General features: G+C 63.4%; 2 protein-coding genes across 30 annotated transcripts in view; one reads left to right on the plus strand and one right to left on the minus strand.

The window, feature by feature from the left end:
* The first annotated feature begins 3139 nt into the window (after positions 1 to 3139).
* Positions 3140 to 10508, plus strand: LOC306657684 (aquaporin-12-like). Its single transcript, XM_079133959.1, has 3 exons — positions 3140 to 4069; positions 5429 to 5545; positions 10128 to 10508. The coding sequence occupies exons 1-3, from the start codon at positions 3463 to 3465 to the stop codon at positions 10343 to 10345; spliced, it is 942 nt and encodes a 313-aa protein (XP_078990085.1). The 5' UTR covers positions 3140 to 3462; the 3' UTR covers positions 10346 to 10508.
* A 3647-nt stretch (positions 10509 to 14155) lies between these two features.
* Positions 14156 to 25254, minus strand: part of KIF1A (kinesin family member 1A) — a 96952-nt gene continuing 85853 nt past the window's right edge. For all 29 annotated transcript variants that reach the window (XM_079131319.1, XM_079131317.1, XM_079131293.1 and 26 more), the window contains 11 exons: positions 24186 to 24300; positions 23205 to 23338; positions 22035 to 22096; positions 21555 to 21700; positions 20843 to 21043; positions 20356 to 20433; positions 19614 to 19738; positions 18896 to 19048; positions 18238 to 18430; positions 17398 to 17516; positions 14156 to 17030 (listed from right to left, as the gene is read on the minus strand). In XM_079131319.1, coding sequence (XP_078987445.1) covers positions 16988 to 17030; positions 17398 to 17516; positions 18238 to 18430; positions 18896 to 19048; positions 19614 to 19738; positions 20356 to 20433; positions 20843 to 21043; positions 21555 to 21700; positions 22035 to 22096; positions 23205 to 23338; positions 24186 to 24300 — 1369 coding nt within the window. In that variant the 3' untranslated portion in view covers positions 14156 to 16987. The remainder of the gene's footprint in view (positions 17031 to 17397; positions 17517 to 18237; positions 18431 to 18895; positions 19049 to 19613; positions 19739 to 20355; positions 20434 to 20842; positions 21044 to 21554; positions 21701 to 22034; positions 22097 to 23204; positions 23339 to 24185; positions 24301 to 25254) is intronic.

Genomic DNA, 25254 nt, shown 5'->3' on the forward strand with positions numbered 1-25254 from the left:
CGAGCGGAGAGTGGGACTGAGCCGCAGAGGATTTGGCACAAAACCACAGCTACAGAAAGTCCCAGATCCAAGAGGCCCAGGCAACCAAGGACAGCAGACACACACGAGTACACCTAGTGACATCACGTCAGACTGCTAAACTTGAAAGGTAAAGAGAAAAAGCGTCAGAGGAAAAAGACACATTCCAGGACAGAGTCAGTGTGACTGCGGACTTTTGTGGAACCAATGGAAACTGACAGATGATGGAATGAGTCTTTTAAAGAACTAACACCCCTGCCGCCCAAGGACTCCGTGCCCGAGAATGCTCCCTCACCAGAGAAGACAAAGGGAAGGCGTCTCTGCTTCCCAGCGCTCTGCCCAGCGCTTAAGGACTCAACCCACCCCAGCTTCCAGGAGTGCTGTGCTTGGAAGGCAGCTTCACTCTGGCCCTCTCCAGAAACTGCCTCTGCGAGAGGAGCTGCCACTCTGTGGCCTGTGTATTTCCTGGGCAGCTGCAGCTGATGGTCAGTGCAAAGGCCTGCCGGGGTGACTGGAGGGCAAGCCCACTCAGAAGTCTCCACGCAGGTCTTCAGAGAGGCAAGATGGAGAAGCCATCCTCGCAGACCCTCTCTGAAGATGCCGAGGCGTGAGCCCGTTCCCCAGGCCACAGCCTGGCTCCACAGCAGGACAGGAGCGCCCAGAGATGCTCCTTGTGCAAACACAGGGACCGATTTTGAAAATTTGGAAAACCTTGTTAACTGCTAAAAACAAAAAGGATAAAATCTCGGTTGGATTAAAACATGCAGATTTAATGCAGCGTACTGACAGCACGAGGGGCAGTAAGGGCTGGTGGAGTGTCGCCACCCCCGGGTTCCCACCTCGGGACCAAGAGGCAACGTGTGGTGTGCTGAGAAGACGTGTCGTGGCCGCTGGAGACAGGTCAGCCCGCGATGGAGCAGACCCGCCCCCCTGCGCTTTGTTGTACGCAGAGTCTTGCTGGGATGCAGCCATGCGGATTCATCCTGTTCTGTCCATGGCTGCCCCTGCCACACGGAACGAGAGGCTGCAACAAGACTGCACATCCTGAATGGAGCAGGTGTCCTTTATGGATCAAGAAATCCCAGGAAAATAATACAAAGATGTGTTTCTTAACAGCCAAAAATGACCCCCAAATCCCCAAATCACTGAATTCACACAAAGATGGGGCTGGAGCATGTAGGGGGTCAGGGGGGAAATAGAGACAGACTAGCAAGTCACAGACAGCGAGGGACTTGCCTGCATTGACAATCGCGTGAAGTGCGAACTTCTGAGATCCTGCGCCTGGACGGAGCACAGCCTGGACACGGACAGCGAGGCAGGGTCCTGTTCACTGGCACCAGGCCAGTCTGGCTTTGGGCGATTCGCCCCCGTCCACCTTCAGGGACAGCAGCAGGCAGGGTGCGCTTGCCCAAGCCGCTCCCGTCCCCTCTGCAGTGTGCGCTCTGTCCACAAGGGCAGGGCCTTCCCATTCACTCAGGACCAGAGCACAGTGGCCTTGCATTAGGAAAGGAACCAGGGAATGAAGACGCATCACAAGATGGAACAGGCCACTCAGCGACAGACACAGGACTCCCAGCGACAGGTAGAGGACACTCGGTGACAGACACAGGCCTCTCAGTGACAGGTAGAGGACACTCAGTGACAGAGGACACTCGGTGACAGACACAGGCCCCTCAGTGACTACTTCCAGAAGTTCACCCCGACCCTCTGATAGGGCAGGGGCCTGGTCCAGGGATGGACAGGAGCAGCTTCCACAAGGCTGGGGTCCAGATGGGGATTTTCTTCAGCTCCAGGGACGGTGGGCAGTGGACAGCCACCCCATCCTCACGGGCCTCGGGACTTCCTGTGGCGCTGTGGAGCCCTGGGGCTGGGGCCTGCCCTCCCCAGAGGGGACCCACACCTTCCCTGTCTCTGCTGGACCTGGGGTTGGGCAGTGGCCAGCAGAGCCTGATGCCAGCTCAGGTCCCCAGACCTCTGCCTGCTTGGGCCTCAGGCTGGCCCACCACACCCAGGCCGGTCTCCGGGCCCTCGAGGGGCAGGCTGGCCCATAGCCCAGGTCTAATGGGTGAGGCACGCAGGGAAAGGCGCTGGCATGGCTGAACTGGTTGTGGCCGGCGAGGGCAGGCTGCCTGCGTCCACCCTCCACCCTCCCTCTGTGCAGCAGGAAGGGAGGGAGGGGATAGGGCGGGGCTGCCGTGGGCCTGGGCCCCGCCCAGCGGGGGCATGTCCGGAGAGCGGCCCCTGTTCCTCCCACTCCAGCCGTCCTTCAGGGGCGTCTGAGGGGGTTTGGCCTGCAGAGGCCCTGGCTCTTGAGGTCAGACCCCCACCTCCCTGCCTGCCACCTGCTGGGGGCAGCGCAGGGCAAGGCGGGCACCTGTCTGCCTGACCTCTGCCCTGCCCCCTTCATGCTGCACCCCTGCTGGGTCCCAGATGGTGTCTGATCACACTGTCCAGGAGGCCTGGACCTTAACTTCCAGCACAGCTGCCTCCCTCGCCTCTTCCTGGAAATGTCCCCGTCTAGGGCAGGGAATGTCCCCTGCCCAGGTCTTTCCCTCTTTTCCCAGGACAGGCAGGGAAAGAGGCTCAGTGCTCATGGCCCCCTGAGCCCCTCCCCAGGAGCCTCTGAGCTTGGCCCAGTCTGCTCTCTGCCTGGATGACCATTCCCACTGGCCCTGAGTGACCCCCACACTGGTTCCCGCCTGGGGCAGCCACCCTGCAGCCTCAGAACGGCTACCCACTCCTGGGAGTCTGCTCATCCTCCTGCCATGCCACAGTGGTGCCCTGATGACCCACTGGCCCTGGACATGACCTCCAGGTCCTCCCTCACTGTCCAGCCACGCCCATCTCTCTCCACAGCGTCCCCAGCTTCTCGGGTCTCTCCTGTCCAGGCACATATCCTTGGGAAGAGGCCCATCAGCGCCTCAGCGCAGGGGCAGGGTGGGGTTCTGCAGGGCACTGTCCCCTGCCTAGTGACCGAATTCCCTCCCACCCAGATCCTGGGGTCGCCAGAGGCAGAGGGACTGCTTGACCAGTCGTTTTGGTGGTGCCCGTCTTAGCCCGTCTTGGAATGTTCTTTATTTGATTCAGGATGCCAGGCAGAGAAATGGCAGCCCAGGAGGAGGCCCAGTCCTGCAGGCTGGCACCCCAGGATCAGCTCTCTGCTGGCACCACACCCGTTCCCCGGGGTGGTCACAGGTCCACACCGCAGGCCCCAGCGCCAAGCAGACGACGCCAAGGGCGGAGTCACAGAGCTCGGTGGAGGCTCTGAGGAGGCAGCCGTCTGCAGAGCCTGGGGCTGCGGAGGGAACGGGGCCAGCAGTGAGGGTGCAGGTGTGGCTTTCCCAGAGGTCAGGTGGCCGCTCCAGAGCTCCTCCACCCGGGCCGTGAGCCTGCCAGACGCACATCACCAGGTCCCCTGCTCAGCTCCTCCTGTAGCCCAGGGTGATGGCTGGTCTCAACGTGTCGCTCTCCTTCTTCCTGGCCACCTGTGCCCTCTGCGAGGCAGCCCGGAGGGCGTCCAAGGCCCTGCTCCCGGCAGGCGCCTATGCCAGCTTTGCCCGGGAGGTAGCTGGGGCAGTGCAGCTGGCCGCCTGCTGCCTGGAGACACAGATGCTGGTGGAGCTTGGCCCCTGGGCCGGGGGCTTCGGGCCCGACCTGCTGCTGACGCTGGTCTTCCTGCTGTCCTTGGTGCATGGCGCCACCTTGGACGGGGCCTCGGCCAATCCCGCTGTGGCCCTGCAAGAGTTCCTCATGGCCGAGGTGTCTCTGCCCAGCACACTGCTGAAGCTGGTGGCCCAGGGGCTGGGCATGCAGGCTGCCTACATCCTGACCCGGCGCTGCTGGGCCTTGGAGCTCAGTGACCTGCACCTGCTGCAGAGCCTCATGGCCGCGCACTGCAGCCCAGCCCTGCGCACCTCTGTGCTCTGGGGCACCCTGGTGGAGGGCGCCTGTGCCTTCTTCTTCCACTGGGCTCTCCTGTGCCTGCGGCACCGGCCCCCTGGGCACAGGGTGCCTGCCATAGCTCTGCTGGTCACCGTCACGGCCTACACAGGTGAGACCAGCTTCCCTCTGCCGGGCCCTGCCGGACCACAACAGGAGAGGGGTCTGTGAGCCCAGCGGCCCTGAGCCCTCAGGCTGAGGCAGCCACTTCCTGGGACCCTGGTGGGTGGGCAGGGCCAGCAGGTTGGACCCAGGGGGGTAGAGAGGCACTGGCCAGCTGCCCCCCAGCTGCTCTGCTCATCCCAGAGATGGCAGACCTGGACCAGTGGGCAGCCCAGCAGGTTCTTCAGGGCCTTGCCCAGCTCTGGTCTGGGAGCCCCTGAGGCCTTTGACACACCCTCAGGGTGACAAGACCTCTGGGTCCATGGGCTCCGAGATGACCTGTGACCCCTGCCCCAGCCAGGCTGACCTCCTGACCAGGCTCCCTCGGCCCTGTGGGAGCTGCCCTGGGCCCTGCTCATGGTCCTGCTCTGATTCTGGGTCCTAGACAGACCTCAGGCCCAGCCCTGCCTCCACCACAAGGGAACTGTCCCTGGGCCAGTGTCGTGCACAGAGGCTGCTGCAGGCCCGTCCAGCCAGCAGCTTCTCAGAGCACCCTGGCTCCTGGGATGCCATACAGGGTAGAGCCCAGTCTCCAGGCTCACTCTGGAGTGGGGACTTGTAAGGACAGGCCCATCACAGGGCAGGCGCTGTGTGGCCTGGACCATTGCAGCCCCGGGAAGAGGCTGCCAAGCCCACCACTGACCAGGCACTGAAGTGGGAGAGCTCTGCAGGGACAGGCCTGTGGCCAGGTGGCCTGGGCTCTGCCTCAGCTGGGACACCCAGACCTCTGGAGGGCCAGGGCCTGGCCTTGAGGAGCTGAGCCACCTGTCCTTTCTCTACCTGTCGCCGTGCTGGGTCCTGGCGGACAGCTGCTCCGCCCAGCCTGGCCACACTGCCTGACTTCTTGGGCTCTCCCAGCCAACCTGAGAGCCACTGGCCACTTCAGTGCTCCCTCTGCACAGCCTCTGTGGCTCTCCTCCTCGCCTCCTGCTCCTCTCTGCCTCTCCTGTCAGTATTTCTCCTCCCCTCTCTCTCCCCTTCCAGGTCTATGCCTCCGTTTCAGTCTTTACTCCCACCTGGTCTGACTCAGAGACCACCCCCCACAAGGCAGGGGTGTTGGAGAGGACCTGAGCCCCTGCCAGCACGAAGTGTGGGGAGGGGTCTGGACCTCCGTCCCAGCTGCTCCCTGGCCTGTGCCCTTTGGCCTCAGCTGCGCTGGCCTGTTCCTTTGTGTCCATCAGCACAAGGGGGCCCTGGTCAAGAGCTGCACCTGGTAGGCCTTGCGGGGCGGTCTCGGGACAGCTGTGGCCCTGGCCTTGTAGGCTGCCGCAGGCAGGGCCCACAGAGTCCCAGGTGCTTCTGTCCACAGCTGGGCCCTACACGTCCGCCTTCTTCAACCCCGCCCTGGCCGTCTGCGTCACCTTCCAGTGCTCCGGGCACACCTGGCTGGAGTATGCCCAGGTGTACTGGCTGGGCCCTCTGACAGGTGAGTGTCCCCTAGGCTGGGGCAGGACCCCTGGTGCAGCAGCTGCCCTGGTCCAGGTGGGTGGTGGGCAGGGTCTAGGAAGGCGCCCCGGCCTCAGGTCTGCACTGCCTTGGGTGTGGCGGGGGCCAATTTCAGGAGCAGCTTGTTGTGGATCTATGGCGTCCTGTAGGGTCCCACCTCAGGCCTCGTCCCTCCCACGAGGCACGGTGCCTCCTTGGCTGGGTATTGCGTCCCCCGCGTGGGCCTGGGCTTCCCATGAGACCTGTTTCAGTGTGAACCTGGAGGACACACAGGAGGCCCAGAGGTCTGTCCTCAACCGCCCGCTGTGCCCCTCCACTCCTGGCTCCTGGGCTCACGTCCCTGTGCACCTCTGACCTGGGCACAGTCGCCCGACGGAGCACTGGGCTTGGCTGAGCTGCCAGGCCAGGCCCTGGGGGTTTCCGAAGTCCAGCCGGCAGTTGAGGGCAGCCGTGGCGTCCATCCTGCATGGTGTTCTGGGCTCTCTCCATCAGGGCTCTCAGGATGCACCCCGCTCACACCCCCAGGGCACGTGCCCACCTCACCCAGGCTGGCCTGCACCTCTCTGGGCCTCGGGTCTGCCCTGTCTGAGGGCTTCTTCTCTTTGGTGAGCACATCTCCCGGGCACTGTGGGGAGGCAGACCCATGGCAGGGATTGAGCCCCGGGTGTTGGTGGTGCTGGTGGTGACTGGTGGTGACTGGTGGTGACTGGTGGTGCTGGTGGTGACTGGTGGTGACTGGTGGTGACTGGTGGTGCTGGTGGTGACTGGTGGTGACTGGTGGTGACTGGAGGTGCTGGTGGTGACTGGTGGTGACTGGTGGTGAGTGGTGGTGACTGGTGGTGCTGGTGGTGCTGGTGGTGACTGGAGGTGACTGGTGGTGAATGGTGGTGCTGGTGGTGACTGGTGGTGACTGGTGGTGACTGGAGGTGCTGGTGGTGACTGGAGGTGACTGGTGGTGACTGGTGGTGACTGGTGGTGACTGGTGGTGCTGGTGGTGCTGGTGGTGACTGGTGGTGCTGCTGGTGCTGGTGGTGCTGGTGGTGAGTGGTGGTGACTGGTGGTGCTGGTGGTGCTGGTGGTGACTGGAGGTGACTGGTGGTGAATGGTGGTGCTGGTGGTGACTGGAGGTGACTGGTGGTGACTGGTGGTGACTGGTGGTGAGTGGTGGTGACTGGTGGTGAGTGGTGGTGACTGGTGGTGCTGGTGGTGACTGGTGGTGCTGGTGGTGACTGGAGGTGACTGGTGGTGACTGGTGATGACTGGTGGTGACTGGTGGTGACTGGAGGTGACTGATGGTGACTGGAGGTGACTGGTGGTGCTGGTGGTGAGTGGTGGTGACTGGTGGTGACTGGTGGTGACTGGTGGTGACTGGTGGTGACTCGTGGTGCTGGTGGTGACTGGTGGTGACTGGTGGTGCTGCTGGTGACTGGTGGTGACTGGTGGTGACTGGTGGTGACTGGTGGTGACTGGTGGTGCTGGTGGTGAGTGGTGGTGACTGGTGGTGCTGGTGGTGCTGGTGGTGCTGGTGGTGACTGGTGGTGACTGGAGGTGCTGGTGGTGACTGGTGGTGACTGGTGGTGACTGGTGGTGCTGGTGGTGCTGGTGGTGACTGGTGGTGCTGCTGGTGCTGGTGGTGCTGGTGGTGAGTGGTGGTGACTGGTGGTGCTGGTGGTGCTGGTGGTGACTGGAGGTGACTGGTGGTGAATGGTGGTGCTGGTGGTGACTGGAGGTGACTGGTGGTGACTGGTGGTGACTGGTGGTGAGTGGTGGTGACTGGTGGTGAGTGGTGGTGACTGGTGGTGCTGGTGGTGACTGGTGGTGCTGGTGGTGACTGGAGGTGACTGGTGGTGACTGGTGGTGACTGGAGGTGACTGATGGTGACTGGAGGTGACTGGTGGTGCTGGTGGTGAGTGGTGGTGACTGGTGGTGACTGGTGGTGACTGGTGGTGACTCGTGGTGCTGGTGGTGACTGGTGGTGACTGGTGGTGCTGCTGGTGACTGGTGGTGACTGGTGGTGACTGGTGGTGACTGGTGGTGACTGGTGGTGCTGGTGGTGAGTGGTGGTGACTGGTGGTGCTGGTGGTGCTGGTGGTGCTGGTGGTGACTGGTGGTGACTGGAGGTGCTGGTGGTGACTGGTGGTGACTGGTGGTGACTGGTGGTGCTGGTGGTGCTGGTGGTGACTGGTGGTGACTGGTGGTGACTGGTGGTGCTGGTGGTGCTGGTGGTGCTGGTGGTGACTGGTGGTGACTGGAGGTGCTGGTGGTGACTGGTGGTGACTGGTGGTGACTGGTGGTGCTGGTGGTGCTGGTGGTGACTGGTGGTGACTGGTGGTGACTGGTGGTGCTGGTGGTGACTGGTGGTGCTGGTGGTGACTGGTGGTGACTGGAGGTGACTGGTGGTGACTGGTGGTGACTGGTGGTGCTGGTGGTGCTGGTGGTGCTGGTGGTGACTGGTGGTGACTGGAGGTGCTGGTGGTGACTGGTGGTGACTGGTGGTGACTGGTGGTGCTGGTGGTGCTGGTGGTGACTGGTGGTGAGTGGTGGTGACTGGTGGTGAGTGGTGGTGACTGGTGGTGACTGGTGGTGACTGGTGGTGCTGGTGGTGACTGGAGGTGACTGGTGGTGCTGGGGGTGCTGGGGGTGCTGGCTGGGCCAGGCGTGCCTTCCTCTCCTGGTCGACCACAGCAGGCGGCACAGACAGGGTGGCCGCAGCGGCTCTGGAGGGCAGTGTGAGGCCCAGGCGAGTGGCCCGCGGTGCCCTGCCTGCCTCGAGCCCCTTGGCGCTCAGTCACGGCCCTGCAAGCTCTGCTGTCCGTACCTGCGTCTCCTCTTCTTACGGGGATGCCACTGGACGTGGAACCACTCCTCCATGTGACTCACATGGTCACTTCTGCAAAGACCCCCATTTTCAATAAGGTCACGATCTGGGGCTCTGGCAGGATGTGGGTGGGGAACCCCGTGTGGCCTCTAGCTCACTACTCTCCAGTGAGGTCTGCCGCTGTCATTTGGAAGCTTCTGGGAGCTGAGGGGGAAAGGCTGGGAGCCCGCACCCCACCCACACTATATGCACACTAACCTGCCCTGTCCTGTAGGGAACCTTGGGACTCACCTCCTGGCCCTGAGCCGGATGCCCTCCTAGGGAATGGCCCTTCTCCTGCCAGGGCAGGGAAAGACCCCGTCTTTGAAAGGAATGGACCTTGGGCCTTGAGTTGTCTCACGTGGACTTGCAGGGCACCCCCTCTCAGGAGACCCCTCCCAGGAGACCCCTCTCAGGGAGACCCGGGCCCCTCCTTCTGAAACACGGGGTTCTGTGGAGCAAACCGGTCACGCTCAGTGGGCCACAGGCTGCCCCGCCCAGGCTCCGAGTGTGCTGATGGGTGTGCTCCAGCAAGGCCACCGCAGAGCTGAGGGCCCTCCATTACTGGCCTTAAGGTCACGCAGAAAAGATTTCAGACATGCTCAGAGTGGCAGGCAAGACTGCGTTGGGAGGAACAGGAAGGGGCTTTTCCAGGGAGAGATGGTCCTCTCAGAGGAGAGGGTGGAGTGGCCCCTGCCCTCCTGCTTGCTGCAGTCCCTCCCACGCCGGCCTCCTGCCTCTGGACTGACAGCAGAATCACACCAGACTTGCTGGGCCAGCCATTCTGGGAGTCTGTCCTGTGGGGGGACATCCGAGCAGCCTGGGTGCCTCTGGTCCACGTGGCCAGCTCTTGTTGCTGTGCCTCCAGTTTAGAATCTGCAAAGGTCACACGGCCGCCTTCCTGGTGATTCAGCTCTCCTCCCCAGCAGGGGGCTCTGGGGCAGCAGGTCACTTGCTGAGGAAGGCCAGGCAGGGCTGCAGGCCAGCTGCTTTTTTAAAAGAAAGCATGTGGGGGTCAGCAGGGTCATGGGCTCAGCTTGACCTCAGGCAGGCTGGGGGCAGCGCCCTCTGGTGGCTGTGCCCACCTGTGGTGTGGGACCCTGCTCTGCAGGAGGGCAAGTCCCCCTCAGGGAAGAAAAAGGGCAACTGAAGAGCACCAGCGGCTGTCCCCCGGCCATCCTCAGGAGCCAGGCAGCCCTGGTGTGCAGGCCAGGCTAGCCCTGGCCTAGGTGGGACTCGAGGTTCCCTGAGGGCCCCCCCACACACGGTTGCATCAGACCTAAGGAAAATCTCCTCTCTGCTCCTGCCCGACGGGTTGGCCTTCCCAGTGCCCCTGAGGCCAGGTGGGAACTAGGACTCTCCACTCCTCTAGGAAGGAGTTGGCCAGGCCTGGGCACGGACCAATGCTCACCCAAGCCTCTCCTCCCCCACTCTCCCAACAGCAAACGGTGTCCCCATTGTGCCTGTGGTCTTCAGGAGCAGCCTGGGAGGAAAGGGTGTGCAGGTTCAGGACCTGGCTTGGCACGCCTGTGGGGGTCCCAGGCCCAGGGTCCCAGAGCAGGTTCTAGAAGTCATGAGCTCCCCACGGTTCTGATGGGTTTGTCTTCAAACAAAGGAGTGTGGCCGGAAGAGCCAGGGCAGGCCCCCATGCGGGAGGCCCTGGGTGGTGGTGTCTGGCCCCCTGCAGCCTAGCTGTCTCTTGCAGGCATGGTCCTGGCTGTCCTGCTCCATCAAGGCCGCCTCCCCCGCCTTTTCCAGAGAAACCTGCTCTACAGGCAGAAGAGCAAGTTCCGAACTCCCAAAGGGAAGCTGACCTCAGGTTCTGAGGATGCACGGACACTGGCAGCAGAGGGCAGCAGCCAGGAGCTGGGGCGGGGCACAGTAGTGCCTGCTGCACCTCTGCTGAGCCACCTGGCCCAGTGAACACCAGCGAGGGATGGCCCGGGATGGACCTGGGGCCACCAGAGCTCAGGAGGGCCCCAGCTCTCCTCCCTGGAAACCATTTGTCAATAAATTGTTGCTGAGGCCAGCCTGTCTCCCTGGGCCTGGAAGCTTCTCCAGGGCAGGAAGGGCCCCTCACCTCCATTCCCACCAGCTCTTTCCTGCTTCTTGTTTACAGAATGAGATAGAAGGTGGGACCCAGGAGTTCAGAGGAAGACCTGGGCTGAGTAGTCTGGGCCCAGGAACACTGTCGATGGCACCCAGGAACCTGGGACACATCACGTGTCCGCAGTCCAGAGAGGTCTGACCACCAGGGCCACAGAAGTTGGCGGTGAAGCAGCAGTGGAGGCTGCGGGGGGTCTGGCCAGGCACAGGGCCCTGAGTCCTGGTGTCCACAGAGTTCTCTGACCTCCAGGATGATGGCCTTCTCACCCCGATGAGCATTTCCAAGAACAATTGCAAGGGGGACCCCATTTGTCCCACAGAACCCCAACCTACCACAGGATTCTGGGTCATCCAGGTGCCTTGGTGGGGCCTCCAGCCTTTTCCTTCCCTCAAACCAGAGCTGACCTGGGAATTCCCACCACAAGAAGATGAAGGTCAAAGAGGGCAAGGCTGGCGGCCTTGACAGTGCTGCTCTGTCTTGTGGGAGGCAGCAGCCCCTGGAGCCGGCTGCCTGGTGGCAAGGGCTGGACCTGAGGAGAGAGCCAGGACTTCCCTGGGGTGTGGTGAGGGCTCCTCTCCTGCACCACCTTTCCAGTGAGGGGAGAAGGAAGGGCCTCCTGCCCCTCCTGTGGCTGCCCCTTCACCCGGTTGTGAGGCTGTGGGTCAGGAGCCCCAGCCTCTCCCTTCCCCTGGTTGGTGTGACCTCCTGGGGAGAGGGGTGACAAGGAACCCGGGTCGGGCCTGGAGCCAGGTTGCATGGCTTCCAGAGGGCCTGGCCAGACTCTAGGATGGCCCAGCAGCTCCCAGGCGGGGGGACAAACTGGGCAGGGTGGGTGGCCATGGCTGTGGGCGGAGGTACAGCCAGGAGAGGGGTGCTGCTCCGGCAGCACCAGGACCTGGCGGCTGGCAGGCGGTGGTCCTGGCTGCAAGTGCTGCAGGGCCCAGGAGGCCCAGGGCAGGAACACTGGTGCGTGAGGCAGTAGGATGGGAAATTTTCTCAAGTCACATTTGAACGTGCACAGAACTGATTTGTATAGAATCAACGTGATTTTAGGAAAACGGTCCTTTCCATCAGCCTTAGCTGTGCTCACATGTGTTCAAATGGTCGTTGGAAATGTCCCACGCCACCCCAGCCTGTCAAACCTGCACAGCTCCAGCAATGGCTGCCTCTGCAGAAAGACCCTTCTCCAAACGAAAAGCTGTCAAATGTGATGTGCAATCTTGCATTTGCCACGAGTGACAGATATTCTTTTTGGTTAAATCAATGACAAGGCCCTAGTCGAGCGTGAACTTTGGTAGCGTAACGTAACGCATGGATCTGCAGAAAAGAGGCGTGGGAGTGTTGGGAGCCACCATCAGCTCTCACCGAGGGAGCACCCTCTGCTACGTCACCCGGGTGTCACAAGGACGCCCCCTGCAGAGCCTGAGCACGGCCTGCTCTCGCATCTCCTTATGACGCGGTGTTTTGAAGAAGGGCTCCCTTCCAGGCCTTGGCGACAGCCCCTCATGCTTTTAAACAAAGACTGCATTTCTCTCTGTCAACGTCCCCAATCGCAGCCCTGCCAGGGCTCTGCAGCCCCAGGTGCTCTCCTGCCACACCCCGCCACACCCTGCCACACCCCGCCACACCTGGGCCCAGACGGGAACAGGTGGAGGTGCTGGGCAAGCTGCAGCTTGGGGTGGCCAGGTTGCCGCAGGTGCAGGGGTGGCTGGTCCAGGCCAGGTTTCAGCTCATGGCCCAGGGTGGGCACCAGGCCCCAGTGGAGCATTGCCAACCCGCAGCGGCCCCTGTGGACAGCTGATGAGCCATTGCTGTACCTGTGGGGGTGGGGGCTTGCTCCATGCAGGTTTGGGGGGGGGTGCTCTCAAGGGTGGCTGCACAATGTCTTGCATGAAAGGCCACCTTGTTGTCCAGGCCCCACACAGCACATCCCATGACAGCACCAGGGACTCGTCCAGGTGCTCAGCTGCTGCCCACACCACCTGCCCAGGTGGTAGAAGGGCAGCAGGGTGTGGGGAGCCTGGGGAAGGATGGCCAGGAGGTTTTGGAGGGCTGGCTCGGGGAGAGACTACCTGAGGGCTTTGGACAGTGCTGGTGTCCAGGAAGTGGGCCATGCTCCAGGGCCGAGGGCCAGCACAGCAGGCTGTAGAAGACAGGCTCCTGACTGGGTGGGCCCCAGGCAGGAGAAGAGCGGGGGTCTCTGAGCGTGATGTGCTGCCCCTGAGGGGCACAGCTGCCCTGGTGTGGAGTACCGTGGGCCCGGCACAGACCTTCCCGGCTGCCGAGCCCTCGGTGCCGAGCCTCTGCGCACTCCGTCAGGACTGGGGACGAGGCCCAGCTCCCTGGGCAGAGTGCGGCTGGGCACCACCGTCCTGCGTCTCCTGGAGCCTTGTCCACAGGACCTGATTTGCTCCACAGGGGAGAATATGTGGCTGTGGGGCCCAGGGCAGATGGGAAGCAGCCCAGGAGTCCACGTGGGGCACGTGGTCGGTGCAGGGGAGAGCTGGGAATCAGTCACGTGTAGGCCGGGGAGGCAGCTGTTGGGCAGATGGGCCCGTGTGGACCTTGTCACTCCCACTCATCAGGGGGCAACACTGCTGAGCCTTTCAGGGCTCCAGGCCAAAACAACAGCCTCTAGACACTCATAGCAGAAGACCCTGACACCTCCAACCCAGGCAGAGTCCAGCCTGGCCCAGGCGGGGGGCCGACAGCCCAGTCCCCTGGGGAAGTGGCCAGCAGCACCCCAACCAGGGCAGGCCCTGGGAGCTTCCACCCAGGCCCAGCTCCTTCCCTGCGTCCAGCAGCCTTCCTGTGCTGCCGCCCAAGACTAAGAGGCGCGGCCCTGCGCCTGGTCCCACCTGCATCCTCAGGGACCAGGACCGGGGAGGAACCCACCACCCACCGAGCAAGAGCCTGGACTGATACTGCCCTGAGACAGTTCCAGAACCCAGACCTGGTCCCACTGGCTCTCATCTCTCAGAATGGCCTAGGCTCTGAGTGCCAGTGACCTCAAAGCCAGCCTTGCCCACCCAGGGGTCTCCCGTGTCCCCTGAACCATGTTATTTCTCTGGGAAGCTGAATCCTGGCCTAAGAGGAACCTGACTGGACAAGATCCAGCCAGAGTCCCCATCCCACTTAGGGTCCCATAGGCTGGTGGAGCCTAGGACTTGGGACCAGAAGAGCACAGGAGTGTACTGTCCAGAGCTCAGGGACTGGCAAGCAGGCTAGTCCCTGGTCCCTGGAACCCAGTAGGCCTAGATCTGCAGGTGCTGAGGGGCCCTGCCCAGGCCAACAGCAGGTGCAGGGGCCACTGGTGTGGTGGCCACCCACTCTGGCCTCAGGCAAGACCAGGGCCCTACAGGCAGTGGCCTCACACCAGTAACTCGGGAAGCTCTGGACCACAGAGTGGCCTGGTATGAGCCTGGAACGTGGAGGTGAGGCCGCCTGGGCTGGTTCACTCCACACTCCACACTGTGGCACCTCACTCCACAAAGCTCCCCCAACACCTGCCCCTTCACCCCAAGAAGCCAGCTGCTCCCCGCCTGGCCGCTGGGCAGTGGGCACTGTCTCTGAACTGTGACCCACCAGCAGACCTAAGAGAAACAAAGACACAGCCGAGACCCACGGTCGGTGTTGCGCAGGAGCCACGTTTATTTCTTGGCTGGACACAGCCTCATGTGCACACAGTACAGTACAGGGGCCTAGAGCGAACACTCGGGCAGGACGTGGGGACGAGGCGCTACGTCGGGGTGGGTGACACAGGGTCAGGGTGTGCCTACAGCAATCACATATGTACAAGCCAGGGACGCAGCCTCCGAGCCAAGGGGCACTGGAACAGATGGACGACAGGGAGCCCAGGCCAAGGGGACGGGGGCCAGTCACAGCTGTCTGTCCCAGGGGCTGCAGGGTCAAAGAAGAATGCTTTCCGGGGCCAGTAGGCCGGGAGGAGCTGGCCCGGGACCAGCACCACCCCTCTCGCCTGTGACCTCAGCCAGTCAGGACCCCCGAGGTGCTGCGGGCCTCCAGGGACCAGGAGGGAGGGGAAAGGCCACTCTGGGCAGCTCTGCCAGCAAAGTGCTGGCAGGATCTCTCAGCAGGTGGCCTTGGGCTTCTTGACCTCACAGGTACCCAGGAGCCGGCCTGTCTGGAGCCACATCCCCGAGGGAAGGGTGCCACCCACGCCAAAGCAAGGCCTCAGCTGGGCAGTATCAAGCGTCAGAACAAAACCACCCGGGGGACGGCTTTCCTGACCTCTCGCCTTAAGTACTCAGCAAGCAATGGTGGCCACATGCAGACCAGGTGCCCTCTCTGCATCACAGGACGGGAAGACCCCAAGGGAGCCCTCCATGGCAGACGTGGACACTGCATTCCAGGGGTAGGGCGACTGTCCTCCGTGAGTTGGGCACGTGGGTGGTTTCAAGCAGGATGGGCTTCCCGCCTCGTGGACGGGAGGCCCTGACCATCTACTCAGGCTTCTGCACTGATGCTGGGCGGCCCATAGGGCAGGAAGCCCAGGGCAGCCTGCAGCCAATGCCAGCATGGCACTGCCCCAGGGCTTCCTGGTGGTGGGGCTTCTGAACACGGCAGGACTGCAGGCTCCCTGCCTCTCCCTCAGCCCGACCCCAGGCAGCAGGTGCTCTGCAGGTTGGCTGGCCTCAGACACCTGCTGGTGGGCCGTCCAGACCCTTCCGAGGCCGCGGCTTCAGGCTGGCTGACCTGAGTGGCCGAGGCGGGCCTGGCCTCCTCCATGCCTGCTGCAAAGGGTGTGGCCCTTGAGATCTAACTCAACTCTGAGCAGCGTGCTCTGCCCGGTCCTTCCTGCCTCCAAGGGGTCACCAGCACCAGGTGAGCACCGTGGACACCATGTCTCAGCCCACTGCCTCCAAGGTCCAGGGTTGTCCACCTGGTTTCTGCACAAGGTTTAACTTCAGCCTGGGATGCTCCAGTCTCTAGGATCTTTCCTAAGAAAGTGCTGTGCGGCCCACACTCCACAGCTATATCCGAAGACCTGACGCTTCCCGACAGGTTTGGGCCTTGGGCCTTGGGACGCAGGCGGCCGCTCCTGCTCGGCTGAGTCCAGGTGGAGAGGGCAAGCTCCTGTCTCAACTTGCATTTGGTCGTGCCCTGGCTGCAGGTGCAGATCCTGCTTCCACAATGCTGCTCACCCTGAACCCCATGGTCTGGGACAAGGGTCAAGAAGCCTGGACTGTCTCCCAAGGGAAACCTGAACTTCTCGTCAGATGAAAGGGGCCCACACATCTGGCCTCTCCCCCAGAAGAGTGGCTGCGTGGTCACGGGTCAGGGTAGTGCACGCAGGGACTTCCCGTGCTGACTGGGGAGGCTCAGACACACTGGCTCATTCAAGCCAAGCAGCTGGAGCTGGCAGAGGGGTGGAAGGTGCCCAGCCCGCCGGCAGCCTGGCCCGGGAGGGCTGTGGAGGGGGCTTGCAGTTCCATTTCTGTTTTTTGAACCAGCCTGTGGGTGGAAATTCCCACAGGCAGAAGAACTCTTGACAGTCATGACAAGCGGGCACCTGCCCCCACCTGCCTGCCCAGGACACACCCCACGCCCAGGATCTGCTCCCTGGGGTGGACAGGAAGGTGTGCGTAAGGAGCCACGGACCACAGAACTTCTTCCCAGAGCCACCTGACACTCTTCCTGCTTGCTGCAGCCAGACAGGCTACAGCCCAAGCCCTGACACCCTCTCCCTGAATGCTGACCTTGTCTGCTGCCCAAGAGCCCTGTGCCTGACCCCAGCCATCTGCCCAACAGTGGACACCCTGACCTTCTCCCTCCCAGGCTTTGCCCAGAACAGTCCCATGGCCTCGCCTGATCAGCTCACCCTCCCACCCTGCTGGAGAAGCTGCAGTTGCCCCTGTTAGCACCTGACTGGAAGCAACACACACCTTCCCAGCAGCCCAAGCCTCAGGCACCTGGAGACCCCACACACCCTGAGGAGGCTCTGGGAAACCTGGGCTAGCTGCACCTGTGTGCCAACTGTGAGGTCCCCACGTCCAGACCCCTCTTCCCTCGCTCTGCCCCTGACAGGCTGGAAGTGTAGGGGGTGGGGGGCAGCTCCCATATGGACGCTACAGGCCTATGTGGAGGCATTAGAAATAAATACTTATAAATAGAACACAGTCTTGTAGTTAATTTCTCAGTGGGCTGTTTCAACATCACTAACTAACGTATATTAATTATAAGTCTGTCTATGCTTAAAAAAATATTAGAATGGCAGCAACACCGGGTCTTGTGCCTCTGGCCTCCCCCAAACCCCCAACTCTTCCCACCCAGAACAGTCGAGGAGGAAGAAAGGACAATTCGTGCAGCCTCCGCTGGGCACAGCTGGCCACAGCCCCAGGCTTGGTGCTCCCTGGCAGGGGAAGGCTGGGCAGCCATGGCAGGACAGATGGGGGTGAGGGTGAGGGCCGGCCGCTGGCTGGCAGGAGGGCTCCAGCTCAGACCCTCATCTGTGCAGACCTCCTCCTGGAGAGCTTGGACCTGCAGAGCAAGGACAGGAGCTGACTCCCCGGCCACGTCCATCCACCCTGGCAGTAAGGGGCAGCCCCAGGACAGCCACAGACGCAGCAGCCCGTGTCCCCTGGGGCCGTGTGCTGGGAGGCCTGGGGCTGCCTGGGTCCTCTCTGCACCCACCATGCCCTTGTCTGTGACGGTGAGGGCCTGCGTCCCCCAAGCCCGACCGTGTGCACGCCACACATCAAGGCTCACCCCTCCGGCAGGCCCACCACCTCACCAACAGCCCAGAACAGAACCCCAGGACCCCATGGAGCAGCAGCAGCCCGCTCCCCACCCCTCGGGAGGTCGGGCCTGCCGAGCCCCCATGGGCGCTGGCCTCAGGCAGCCGTACCGGATGGTCCCGGCCAGGAGCGGGTTGAAGGCGTAGAGCCAGTCGTGCATGTCCTTGTCGCTGTTGGCCTGCAGCAGGATGCCGCGGTGCTCCGTGCACACCGCGAAGGTGTTGGGCGTCTGCAAGGCAGGCTGCGGTGAGGAGGCGCCCAGCACCGTCCTCCTGGCAAGGGAGCTGGGGCGCTCGGGCAGGGTGCTGCAGGCCACGCCCAGCAAGCAGGGGCAATCCCTCTGCAGAGCACACAGTGCCACGCTCCCTTCCAGAAGCCTCCAGGTCCAGAGGGCCTGTCCTGGGCCTGTGCCCAACCCTGCTCTGCATCCCCAGGGGACACGTCCACCCCTCCTGGGACCATGGCTGAGCTGCCCTGCTGACAAGGCCTCTGCTGTCAAGCCCCTGGCCTCTGTGTGGAGGGTGTGGGTGGTGGGCTGAGTTCCTGCTGCCCCTTCTACAGATGAGCCTGCTCCCCAGCAGCCTCCTGGGGACTCAGAGGACCTTCTCTCCACAGCCAGCCACAGGGAGGCTGCTCCTGCCCACACGTCCAGAGCGCCACTGGGGAGGGGCGGAAGCAGAGCCAGGGCTGGAGCCGGGGTCTGCCTGGCCTGCAGGGTCCACACCGCCTGCCGGGTTCCCTAGGGGACTGGATAGGCCACTGGGTGCTGACCAGGAGGATGCCGTGTCTGCTCTGCCCAGGGACCACACTCGTCACCAACAGGGGCTACCCGGCCTGTGAGCAGCAGGGCCAAGCCCCAGGGCCCGCCTCTGCGGACAGGGCAGAGGCGCCAGCCAGCACATGGGCCACAGAGGACAGCAGGGCTCCCCGTCGCCCTGGGGCCCGCGCACCTTGAGCATGGCCTGCTGGTCCTCGCTGTACTCCACCTGGGCGGTGGAGAGGTTGAGCACAAACCTCTCCACGGTGTCCTTGTCACTGTTGTACATGTAGGCGTAGGGGCGCCGCACCACCACGAAGCGCTTGGCCCAGCCGGCCGTGTGCGGCTCCAGGAAGTGCAGGTACCCCTTCTTGGAGACAATCGGGCTGTGGGCAGGACATGGGCTGGTCAGGTGAGGAGTGGGGCCCCAGGCAGAAGCTCATGGCCCACCCCCCAGAGCCAGGCCCACAGTGCTGGTCACTGCACAGGAGAGAAAGTGGGTCAGCCAGGCGCCCAGGGGCCTAGGAGGCGGGAGACCAGAACCCCAAGCCCCCTGTGGCCTGTTTCCCAGCTGTAAATGGGCAGACGCAGCCCCAAGCCCAGGGACCACCAGGCACTGCCCTGGCATCCGCACATTCCCACAGCAGCACAGGACCGTGGGGGGCAGCCTGGCACCTCTAGAACAGAGCTGTGCCCGGTCTGGGTGGGGGTCTGCCTGACCTGGTTCAGAAGTGACCCTGCGCGTGGGTGAGGGGTGTGGTCCCCAGCTCTGCCCTGTGCTGGGGTGGTAGGGTTGCCTGCTCCTTGCTGGTGCAGAGCTGGGGGGTGGCTTTGGGTGGGTACCCACATACCTGACTCGGATCTCCTGAATGTCGGGGACCAGCAGGCGCTGGGGCTCCTTGTCCGCCTCTGTGGCCTGGGCAGGGGACAGAGGCTTCTTGGACTCCGCCTCTGGCACTGGCTCTGGTTCTGGGCTGGCTGGCCGGGAGCAGGGCTGCGGGGTCCTGGAAAGCAGAGACACTGCTGCCTGCTGCGGGGCTCTCCCAGGCCTGCCTCCCGGGTCAGCCCCTCAGAGGACCAAGGCGAGCCTGAGCCCAAAGACGCAGTGAGGCGGGATCAATGCTCCTCCTCCTCTTGTGAAGGAACTCTGGGAACCCCGAGGCATTCTGGAATAAAACTCCCTCGAATCTGGCATCAGAGGAGCGACCAGGCGTGGTCCCTCCTGGACGCTGGCCACAGGCCTGGCCTGCAGTCCTCTGTGCCTTCTGGGCCCAGGGTCCCCGCACTGCCACAGAGCTTCTCCCCAGGAGCCCTGTTCCTGGGCAGGCACTACTGGCTTTCCTGTTCTGATTTCACTTTGAACGCGCGCATCGGAGGCCAGGTGGAGCCGAGCCACGCCAGGGACACAGTGCGCCCCAGAGGAGAGGCCCACACACGCCCCTCACCAGGCCCTGCCCTCCCTCTGGCCATCCCGGACCCTCCACCATGCCTGCCCCCTTTCTCTGCTCCTATGCCCTGGAGTCTCAGCCTGGGGTGTGGAGGCTTCTCCAGGAGGCCGGGCCCACTCACCGCATCTCAGTGGCACCGTAGCGTCCTTCAACCAGAGAGGGGCAGGTAGAGGACGGGGTGAGCGTGGCTGCCCCCAGGGGTGACATGGACGGGTCCCGTAGCAGGGTGACTGACATCTCAGAGAGCTGAGGGAGGGAAGCCTTCCTCAGGGTCTCTGGGCCTCCTGGAGTGGCCCTGGCTGGATCCTGTCTTTTGCTTGGGCACCACCTACCCATTCATCCAGTGCCAGCTCAGGTGCCCCCTGCCCTGGAGATCCCCACGCTCTCCCAGCCCCTCGCAGAGATTCAGATCTGCACTGACCCACGTGGGTTCCAGGCAGGGGACCAGCTCCAGGCAGCCTCCTCCTGCAGCCTCTGTGGCATCTGCCCAGCAGGAGGAGGCTGGGCAGAAGGCCGGGGGTGGAAGCCTGCCTGACCTGGCGCAGGGGCACCTCTGAAGGCTGCAGAGACTGAGCTACCAGATCTCACTGGTTTTGGGAGTGGTTTGGGCCCGCAGGATGAGCATCCCGGAGGAAAGACACCAGCCAAAGGGTGGGAAGCCTGCAGAGCAGGGGAGGGGCTGGGAGGACAGCAGGTGCCTCAGCCACACCCCATGGTTCTGGGACCCCAGGCCCTAGCACACCTGCGGCTCAGCAAAAGGTGCCCCTTGGGAATCTTCCTGCCTTTGCCGGATGAGGATGGCCTTCTTGGTGACAAGGGCCCCACGGGTGGCCCGCCCACAGGTGACCACAGGTGCCACCCACCTTGCTCTCGCTGGCGCTGATGCAGACGTGGCTGTGGGTGTACTCTCTGTTGAAGGTGTGTGTGAGCAGGCGCAAGCACTGCAGGAAGGGAGCACGCACGGTCAGGCCAGACGTGGGCAGGCAGGCGAGCCCAAGCATGGCTGGTCAGGTGGCACCTGCACCGCTCCGTGACAGGTGAGTGGGGGTCTCGTGAAGTACAGGAGGTGTTCCCACTGATCCACCCAAGCACAGAAAGGGCCAGCTCTGTTCGGGGCTGCGAGCTCCCCACTAGCTCAGAGGTTCCAGAGAGGGCAGGTTGCTGCTAGAGTCAGGGGCAGCCAAAGGCCCCCAGCCAACACCCCTCTCCAGAGTGCGATGGGGGTGGCTCCCGCGGCAGCTCAGGGTCCCTCCCCCTCCAGCTCCTGGAGATTCCGACTGAAGCCAGCCGCCCGGGACGAGCAGGGTCCACAGGGCTGGCCTTGAGGTGCCGCCTGCTGGCTTCACCTACCTTGACGGCCAGCTCCCTCTGCCTCTCACTGGGAGCCTCCAGGGGCGACCGCCGGCCCTCAGCTGAGAGTGGGGAAGAGGCGCCAGAGGAGCTGCGGGATTCTGAGTCCTCGCTGGAGGCAGGGGACAGCACCTCGGGGCCGGGCCGCTGGGTGGTCTCCAGCTTCTCCCGCAGGAGCAGGTAGTGACGGGTCTTCTCCACCTTCAGCAGAACACAGAACTCAGCAGCAGCACCAGAGAGGGCAGCGCCAGCCCAAGGAGCCACAGCCCACCAGGAGGCCACTGCCTTCCCTGTCCACACCTCCTGGCCACAGCGCATGGGCCTGCAGTGCGCTGTGGACACCTGTGTCCCTCCACGGGTTCCTGGGGTGGAGAGTGCTGCTCTGCAGGGTGGGTACCTTGGGAAAGGACGTAAGGCTGGCTGGGGCATCAGGCTCCAGGCTACCATGGACATAGCATACTGGACAGCCCAGGGTGGCACTGGAGGTGGGTTTCCCTGCCCAGAGCCACCGAGACCCCACCCCTAGTCCTCTCCAGGCTCCTCCTCACCCGTCTAACACCCAGTCTCCCGAGTTAGCTGGGGCCTGCGCTCCATCCTGGGGGCTGCCTGCACCCCCCGACGGTGCCCCCAGCAGCCTTGGGTACCAGGCACTGCCTGCAGCTTCCCTCTGGGCCAGGGCATGTTCTCGGTCCAGGGTGGACCTGGGGCTCACCTCCTGCAGGAGGCTCAGCTTCTCCAGCTCCCACTGGTGGTCCAGGATCAGACTGTCACTCCGCGGCCGCCAGCCAGCCAGGTTCTCTTCGCCCCGGACATAGGCCACGGATGTGTCCAGCACTCGCCGGCGCCGCCGCTGCATCCCTGGCCAGGGAAAGGAACCCGTCCTTCCTGAGGGCTGCCAGGCTCCTCCCACCCACCAGGGAGCCCCAGCCACTGAAACCCCTCCCCTCTAGGATCAAGATCAGCTTCCCTGGCAGGGAAGCCCTAGAGGCTCAGTTCCGGGCAGTCGCAGGGGCCAGCTCACCCCCTGCCCACGCCTCCATTTGAGCATGACCTGAGGCCTCAAGCTGAGCATGTGCATTTTGCAGGTAAGGGGACCCAGGTTAGCTAAGGTCTCCCCAGAGGGAGCAGAGGCCAAGCAGCCAGTGACCCAGGGCCCTGGCTTGATCCGCAGGAGAGCAGGGTGGCCGCCTACCTGGGCTGCCTGCATCGGCCACATGGCACAGGCTGAGCTCATAGATGCCGGTCACTCGGTTGCTGCAGGGAGCAGGGGGGGAGCGTCACCAGGGTGGGATAGGCAGACAGGCTGGCCCGGACTCTCACACTGTGGGCACAAGTCTGTGACCGCCTAAGCAGGCACCCATCACGGGTGGTGAGAGTCCAGCTCTGGCAGTTGCAGCCCGTCTAGGAAGTTCCGCCTCAGGCCCTGAGGCTCCCGGATGAAGGACATACTGGAAGCCCCCATTTGGGTGCCCAGGGGCCCAGACGCGAAGCCAGGAGCCCGTAGGGGCCTCGATTTTGTCCCCACGGGGTTGATGCTGGGGGGCAAGCACATTGGCCCCACATCCCTGGAGTTGGCATCACCAGTTCCCCAGGCCCTGCACCCCAGGGGGGCATCCCCTGTTTCTGAGACACCAGTTCTACCAAGGACACCAGCACAGCCCCCCATGGAGACAGGCCTTGCAGACAGTGGCACCCCATACCAGGCAACCTCCCTGATGACCACTGCTGGCCCTTGAGGTCACTAAGTCCTGACCCCCAAGCTTGCTCCAGGCTGTGCTCAGGGGAGCCTGGACAGAGGTGGATCTCAGGAACGCCCACCAAAGGTGACCACGTCTGCAGGGTCGTCCCACCACTGCAGAGGACAGCCCTCCTCACCACCCTGCTGTCCTGGCTTTTCCTCCACCCCCAGGACGCAGGGGTGCTGAGCACAAGCAAGACCCTGGTCCTGCCTGACTGACTCCCTCGGGCACTCCAGTCTCCCGGAGGACCCTCGTGTACAGTGGACAGTCCCAGCAGCACAGACCCTGTGGTCCTGGGAGCCAGGGCACTGGCAGGGGTGACCCCAAGTAAACCCCAGGTGGGCACAGGCCCCCCTGCAGGCTGGCCAGGATCCCTTGGGCCCCTCACAGGGCCAGGTCCCCCACCATGCACCTGTGGCCTCCCTGGCCCCTGTCAGGGCCAGCAGAAGGGATCTAAGCACAGGGAGCTGGCCCGAGTGTGCTGGTCTTGAACCTTCCAGACACAAGTCCCCCCAGTGCAGACCAGAGCGGGCCACACCAGGGCTGCTCTGCAGAGTCCAGTGTGGTTCTCAGCCCATCAGGGCGGCTGACCAGGCTGCCTGCTGCCCACCCCGTAGGCTCACCCCTCCGCGGCTCGCAGGCTCCCGCTGCCAAACAGGTTCCGGATGGAGCGCGAGGCGGGCAGCTTGGCGTCGCGGGAGTAGAAGACCATGCAGAAGTCCTTGGTGATGATGGCAGGCTGGGTGCAGTTGTCCATCTGCAGCAGGCGGGCAGTGTGGCTGAGTGGACACAGGGACGCCAGGTGCTCTGGCTCTGAGTCCCTGCCCAGCTTTCCTGGGGCTCAGGAGCCTGCTCTGATGATAGCCTGGCCTCCAGGGACCCCTGTGGCCCTGACCCCGGGGGCATCTGCTCCTGCTGTGAGCCAGACCCCGCCTGCCCCCTGCTGGGGCCGCGGCCTCTGAGCCTCAAAGCAGACCCTGACCCTGACCCAGGTTCTAACTCTGAAATGCACAGGGACTCACTTCTCTGCAGGTGATGGGCTGACTGACCAGGCCAGGCACAGGTCCTGTGTCCCAGTGCCTGCTGGGTACGGCCTGCCAGTGTCCTCTCAGGTTGACCTCGCTACCAACTCACGGAGGTGGCCAGGGCACCCCGTTTATAGCTGAATGACTCAGTCCCAAGGAGAGGGGGTGTCCTTGCCCAGCCCCCACCGCCCCAACCCTCCTGCTCCCTCACTACTGAACCTCCCAGCCTCCAGCTGGGTTGCAAGGAGAGGCCACAGCCAGAATCTGGCTGTAGGCTGTTGCTGCAGACCCTGGGAGCAAAGACAGTGCAGGTGGGTGCTTGTTTTGGAGCCACCTGGACATAACTGCAACGTCTGGTGGCTCTGCAGTAATCGCACAATCTCAAGGACAAAACCCACAGGCTGCGGATTCTGGAGTGGGTCAGTTGTGAGCATCACCAATAAAGGCACCTGGGTTTGACTCAAGGACTCATCTGTCCTCTGAGAACAGGACCAACCGGGACTGCCCGGTGCCAAGCACCCCCATGGCCCCTCTGTCTCCACTCAGCTTGGGGGACTGCCCTGGTCATAGGCCTCTTGCCTCAATGTAGGCGGACAGGGTCATGTAGATCTTCTCCCGGTAGGGGGTGACGCGGTTCAGCAGAAGAGAGTTGTGCATGGAGCTGTCCCAGGCTGCCTCAAACTGGTAGAAGGTCCTGGAAGGAAACAGAAGAAATGCCGCGGATAATGGTGCAGGTCGCTCCCAGGAGGGATGGGGGACATGCAAACAGACAGAGGTGCGGCAAGACAGGGAGAGCCGCTGGAGCCAGGGTCCAGGAGCCCAGGCAGCAATGCCAGGAGGGTCAAGCCTCTCCTTACTCAGGTTGGAGGCTGCATAGTGGCTCCTGTGTGGCCAGCTCCAGTTTCCTCAGCTCCATGTGGACAGATAAGAGGAGGGAGGAGGAGGGAGGTGGGATGGGAGTCTAGATGGTGAGCCAAGAGGGACTGGGAGGAGGGATGGGGAGGAAAGGAGGAGTGGGGAGGGATGGGGAGGAGGGGTGGAGGGATGGGGAGAAGAGGAAGGAGGGATGGGGAGAAAGGGAGGAGGGGTGGGGAGGAGGGGAGGAGAGGAGGAGGGTGGGGAGGAGGGGAAATGGGAGGAAGGCACAGGTGGGCAGGAGAGGGCTGGGGAGGAACAGGAGGGGAGGAGGGAGTGGAGGGGTGGCAGTCTGGCCCATCGCAGCCTCACTCTGAGTAAGGAGTTGCCACTGTCCCGCTCCAGGCCTGAAGGGAAGGTGCCCAGTTTGCCAAAACCTCCATGACCGTCTCCCCCTCGACAACTCGCTATCCACCCAGCGCTCTGGGGAGGATGCTTGGAATGGGGCCAGGTGGCCAGTGGCAGTGGTGTCTTGGACTCCCACAGGAGTGGCTCCCTGGGAACACAGGACCGTGGGCTCTGCTCCGTCCCTGCTCTCTAACCTGGAGAGGATGAGCAGCACCTTGGACAGTGGCCCCCAGCCCCTGCCCAGGGCAGCTAGGGCAGCCCCAGGAAGCCAGGACTTCGAGCCCCCCACAGGGCCCCACCCTGCTCCGGGGCCCCTCAGGTTCATATTGAGCGATTTCCTTCTGCAGATCCGAGCCCTCCTAGGCCAGGTGCCCACGTGGGCAGG

This window comes from Sciurus vulgaris (genome assembly GCF_902686455.1).
Source record: "Sciurus vulgaris genome assembly, chromosome: 3".
Classification (NCBI taxonomy): Eukaryota; Metazoa; Chordata; class Mammalia; order Rodentia; family Sciuridae; genus Sciurus; species Sciurus vulgaris.

What these genes read in the sequence shown, in the direction of transcription:
- LOC306657684 (XM_079133959.1), top strand. Translation starts at nt 3,463, where the DNA reads ATGGCTGGTCTCAACGTGTCGCTCTCCTTCTTCCTGGCCACCTGTGCC. An exon ending in CACCGTCACGGCCTACACAG is followed by an intron (nt 4,070 to 5,428) that starts GTGAGACCAGCT and finishes TTCTGTCCACAG; the next exon opens with CTGGGCCCTACACGTCCGCC. An exon ending in CTGGCTGGGCCCTCTGACAG is followed by an intron (nt 5,546 to 10,127) that starts GTGAGTGTCCCC and finishes TGTCTCTTGCAG; the next exon opens with GCATGGTCCTGGCTGTCCTG.